This window comes from Cebus imitator, unplaced genomic scaffold, assembly GCF_001604975.1.
Source record: "Cebus imitator isolate Cc_AM_T3 unplaced genomic scaffold, Cebus_imitator-1.0 Scaffold509, whole genome shotgun sequence".
Taxonomy (NCBI): domain Eukaryota; kingdom Metazoa; phylum Chordata; class Mammalia; order Primates; family Cebidae; genus Cebus; species Cebus imitator.
In genome coordinates this window covers 175,809-180,694 of record NW_016107824.1, presented here as the reverse complement: position 1 = coordinate 180,694, position 4,886 = coordinate 175,809, and the positions used below count along the sequence as shown (strand labels likewise).

At 60.2% G+C, this 4,886-nt stretch overlaps 1 protein-coding gene across 5 annotated transcripts in view; it reads left to right on the top strand.

The window, feature by feature from the left end:
* GALNS (galactosamine (N-acetyl)-6-sulfatase) overlaps positions 1 to 4,886 on the top strand; it is a 46,621-nt gene that overhangs the window by 17,593 nt on the left and 24,142 nt on the right. For all 5 annotated transcript variants that reach the window (XR_001820429.2, XM_017513910.2, XM_017513911.2 and 2 more), the window contains 4 exons: positions 1,648 to 1,791; positions 3,423 to 3,489; positions 3,576 to 3,700; positions 4,047 to 4,186. Coding sequence is in view for 4 of the 5 variants with exons in the window: in XM_017513910.2 (XP_017369399.1) it covers positions 1,648 to 1,791; positions 3,423 to 3,489; positions 3,576 to 3,700; positions 4,047 to 4,186 (476 nt within the window). In the remaining variant the exon portion in view is untranslated. The remainder of the gene's footprint in view (positions 1 to 1,647; positions 1,792 to 3,422; positions 3,490 to 3,575; positions 3,701 to 4,046; positions 4,187 to 4,886) is intronic.

The following is a 4,886-nucleotide window of genomic DNA, read 5'->3' as shown; positions in this document are numbered from 1 at the left end:
AGCTCTCCCGAGAGGGGAGACGGAGCAGCAGCTCTCCCGAGAGGGGAGACGGAGCAGCAGCTCTCCCGAGAGGGGAGACAGGAGACGGAGCAGCAGCCCTCCCGAGAAGGGAGACGGAGCAGCAGCTTTCCCGAGAGGGGAGACGGAGCAGGAGCCCTCCCGAGAGGGGAGACGGAGCAGGAGCCCTCCCGAGAGGGGAGACAGAGGAGCAGCTCGAGTACGTGTCCAAGGAGGCCGCCAGCACAGAACCAGCCAGGGCCTCAACGATAGCCATGCCAGCCTCCTCCTTCACAAGCAGGGAAACCGAGGCCCAGACTGGTCTCTGTTCAGCCTCCACCTTCTTCCAGCCCAGCCTTCCTCCAAGGCTCCCTCCGACCCTCCCCAGCCAGTGACAGAGTGGGTGTACGGTGACCTGAGACCCGTGTGACTATGCAGGGTCCCCATGAGCGCTCAGGCTCGGGCCTTCCTGCCACCCTCCACCAGGCGGGCCCACATGCAGCTTAGATGGCTCCTTATGGGATGATGCTTTCCAGGCTATAGCTGCAGAAGACCTTCCTCAAAGGACACGTGAGTGACGGGGAGGGGGGGGAAGCTGCCTACGGCGGCGCCTCAGCAGCACGCTAGAAGCGGCCTCATCCCAGCTCTCCTGCAGCACGTTCTGAAGAGCAGCTGTGAGCTGGGCTTCTTCCAGGACAGGACAGGCCGCGCAAGGAAACCCGGACAGCTGGCCTTGGGGCCGGGGCGAGTGGGCACAGAGGTGCAGCCTGCAGGGCTGCTCTTGGCCAGAGGACTCGAGATTAGATGCCCCCAAAGGGAAGGCACGTGTGTGTGGTGTGGACGCGGGAGGTCTGTGGGGTCCTCAGATGGGGGGTGCAGGGCGGGGTCTGGAGTGTTCTGGCAGTCCTGGGGTGTGGTGCCTGCCAAAGGCCATTCTGAGCAGAGGAACCTTGGTCCCAGGAAAGCAGCTGGTGGCGGTCACCAGCATGACCACACTGCCACGTTGTCTTGTCATCATTCCAATCTCTGCTTCTGACTGGGCTCTGGGAACATGGCTGCAGCTGGCAGGCCCCGGGGCTTCCGCAGTGGCATACAACACCCTGCCCAGCTGTCGTAGCCGTCACCCTGAACGGCAGCGCCACGCCACACCCCGCCCGCCCTGCACCCCCCATCTGCCTTGTTGTGGAGAGACCCGATAATTATCTGCAGGAGATGTTTTCTGTCTTGGAAAACCCAGAGGAGAAGCACTTGTGCTGGAGACACAACCCACGGAGCATTCCTGGAGTTCAGAAAAAGTGGAACGAGCCTGAGTCTGGAGCCAGGGCTGAGAGTGGCATGCCAGGCGGGTTCCAGGGGGCAGGGAGGCTCCTTAGGATGTGCCAGCCTTCACAGTGCAGGGAACCCTGGCCGCCACCGTGCCTGGCACCCTGGTTTGTGCCCAGCCTCTCTGCAGAGGTGGGCGGTGCCAGCACCCTCCTGAGAGTGAGGCCTTGGTCTCCTGTCCTTGCTGTGCCCAGGCATAGCCTGTCTCAGGGCCGGAGGGTGCTTGTCTTACCAAGAATTTTGTGCAGATGGTGGATTTGTCGCTGCTCAGAACCTCAGAATGTCCCCATGTGGGATCCCTGACATGTCCTGGGTTCCTGTCTTTAGGCATCTGGGTCACAGGCCCCAGTTCCACCCGCTGAAGCATGGATTTGATGAGTGGTTCGGATCCCCCAACTGTCACTTTGGACCTTATGACAACAAGGCCAGGCCCAACATCCCTGTGTACAGAGACTGGGAGATGGTTGGCAGGTAACGGGGTCCCGCTCCACCCCTTTCCTTCCCGGGCCCTGAACCACGGTGCCTCGTGCACCTGCCCCCTGCCCTGCGTCTGGCGCTGGTGGCCTCAAGCCGCCTGCTCACAAGGACTAGGCTAGGCTGGCCCAGGTTTGGAGGGCTTTGTTTTGGCGGCTTCTGTCCCACAGAGTTTTGCCGCAGACTGTGAGACTTGCGCCTGGGGTGGCTTCCAACCGTCTCAGAGTCGTAGATCACTTTAACTGTCCTGACAGTGGAAGGCCCCCAGCACAGCGAGCCCACGCCATCTGCACTCGCTGCCGGGGTTCTGCCCATGTGGTCCACGCGTGGGGAGGCTGGCTGTGCTCTGGACGTCCAGGGATACAGGCAAGACAGAAGGTGGGATGAAACCCCACTGTGAGCCGCACCAGGAGCAAGCGGGTGTCCGGACGGAGCCATCTGGTGCCTGGGTGTGGGGCAGCACCTCTGACGGGGCAGTGCCCCGGTCAGGGACCCTCATCTTTTGTGAATTTTGTTTGGCTTAACTTGACTCTTCTTTTTTTTTTTTTTTTTGAGACACAGCCTCCCACTGTCACCCAGGCTGTAGTGCATTGGCAGGATCTTGATTCACTGCAACCTCCACCTTTCAGGTTCAAGCAATTCTTCTGCCTCAGCCTCCCAAGTAACTGGCACTACAGGCGTGTGCCACCACACCCAGCTAGTTTTTGTATTTTTAGTAGAGATAGGGTTTCACCATGTTAGCTGGGATGGTCTCGATCCCTTGACCTCGCGATCCGCCTGCCTAGGCCTCCCAAAGTGCTGGGATTACAGGTGTGAACCACTGCGCCTAGCCAGCTTGACTCTTCTTGACGGAAGCGCTCATTCATTACGTGACAGTGGGCCAGCAGCAGCACCGGCTTGCTGCCTTTTCCGGACAGAGCTCCGTAGGGGTGTGGGAGTCTCCATCCCTGTTTGAAGTGTGCAGTTCTGTGGTTTGCAGTAGCAGGAGGCTGCGACAGCCAGCACTGCAGCCGTTTCAGAGCTGACCCCGCAGCCTAAGCCGTCGCTCCCCAGTCCCAGCCCTGAGTAACCACAGCCGCTTCACTGCCTTCACCCTAGTGTCGCGCCCACTGTCCTGTGCCCGCGTCTTCCCCCAGGCAGGTTATTACAGCACCTCAGCCAGGTCATCAGATGCAAGACTGTGCCCTGGGGAGCAAGGCCCGTGTCCAGCTTGCTCTGTTTCCTGAGTGGACATTTCATTTCCAGCCTTCTTCACCCCCCCAACCCAAATTGATTCTGGCTCTGTCACCCAGGCTCGAGTGCAGTAGCATGATCTTGGCTCACTGCAACCTCTGCCTCCTGGGTTCAAGCAATTCTCCTGCCTCAGCCTCCCAAGTAGTTGGGATTACAGTCGCCTGCCACCACGCCCGGCTAATTTTTGTATTTTTAATAGAGACAGGGTTTCTACATGTTGGCCAAGCTGGGCTCAAACTCCTGGCCTCATCATCCACCCTCCTCAGTCTCCCAAAGTACTGGGACTACAGGTGTGAGCCACCATGCCCGACCCCAGCCTTTGCCGGTGAAGTCAGGGAGAAGGGGACTTCCTTGGCCTAAGTTCTGACGTCTGTCTGGATCTGTATTCTCTTCAGATATTATGAAGAATTTCCTATTAATCTGAAGACCGGGGAAGCCAACCTTACCCAGATCTACCTGCAGGTGACAGGACTGCACAAGCTGCGCTCTGTGGGAGGCGTGGGGAGGTGGCCTCAGGCCGGAGGAGGACAGTGCGGCTCTCTCCACAGGAAGCCCTGGACTTCATCAAGAGACAGGCGCAGCGCCGCCCCTTCTTCCTCTACTGGGCTGTGGACGCCACGCACGCGCCCGTCTACGCCTCCAAACCCTTCCTGGGCACCAGCCAGCGAGGGCGGTGAGTCCTGACTCCAAGGAGCACAGACTGGCTGGAGGCCCCAGCTGTGCTTGACTCCTGCAGAGATGGGGCGCTCAGTACCGTGGCGTTTAGTTCCCATGATGGAAAGGCCAGAGCAGCCCTGCCCCTTTGAAGCCGTCTGCCGGCCTGGGCTCAGCAGTGGAGGGCTGCGGTGGGTGTCCGGGCTTTGTCCCTTCTAAGCCACGTGAACTTGAACTCAGGCCTCTCCTCTTGTTCTGGGAAGTGGCAGGCAGTTTCACTGCCGTCTGTGACATTGTGATTTAAGGTACTCCGTGAATCACAGTGTGCCACTGGCCGCCCGATCCATCTGTCACCATCCCCCCAGGTACGGAGACGCTGTCCGGGAGATTGATGACAGCATTGGGAAGATGCTTCAGCTCCTCCAGGACCTGCGCGTCGCGGACAACACCTTCGTCTTCTTCACGTCGGACAATGGCGCCGCCCTCATTTCTGCTCCTGAGCAAGGTGAGCACTCACCGCCGCTTCCCATGGTTTCTTCGCAGCCAGCACGTCACTGAGAACGCCTGGACTGGCTGTGACACAACCCGCAGGGTCTGTAGTGGGCGGAGCTTGAAGGTCCCTCCAGGTCCAATGTGAGGAGCAGATGTCACCCAGCCTCGAGCAAGGCTGGTGGCCCTTCCGGCCCAGGACTAACCTGGAAGCAGGAGTGGCTTTGAACTTGGGAGCGGGGAGGAGGTGACACGGGAGAAAGTTTGTCTTGAAAGAGGCTGACACCTCCCGAGGGGTGACCCCGGAGACTAGAGGCTTTGTAGCCTGGGTGGAAAAACAGGGCCAGTGGAGCGAGGTGTCCCTGCAGAGATGGGGACAGGCACCCAAGACCCAGAGCAGCTCTGCAAGTTTGGCCTGGGCCTGGTCACCCAGGGGCCAGGGCCTGAGTCATGAACATGGCTCCTGCCCCCACCACGGCCCCGTCGAGCCGTTCCCGGGATGGAACACCTCAGCCTTTCTCCCACTCAGTACTGAGGAACGCCTGACCCATCCCCCGCACCAACCTGAACTTGCCACTTCCCAGACCGCGAGGGGGGCCCCTGCAGCCCAGTGTTCTTCGGGGAAAGAGGGCTTCAGGGTTTCAGGTGATAGAAACCAGCACAGCTAGGCCGGGCGCGGTGGCTCAAGCCTGTAATCCCAGCACTGTGGGAGGCCG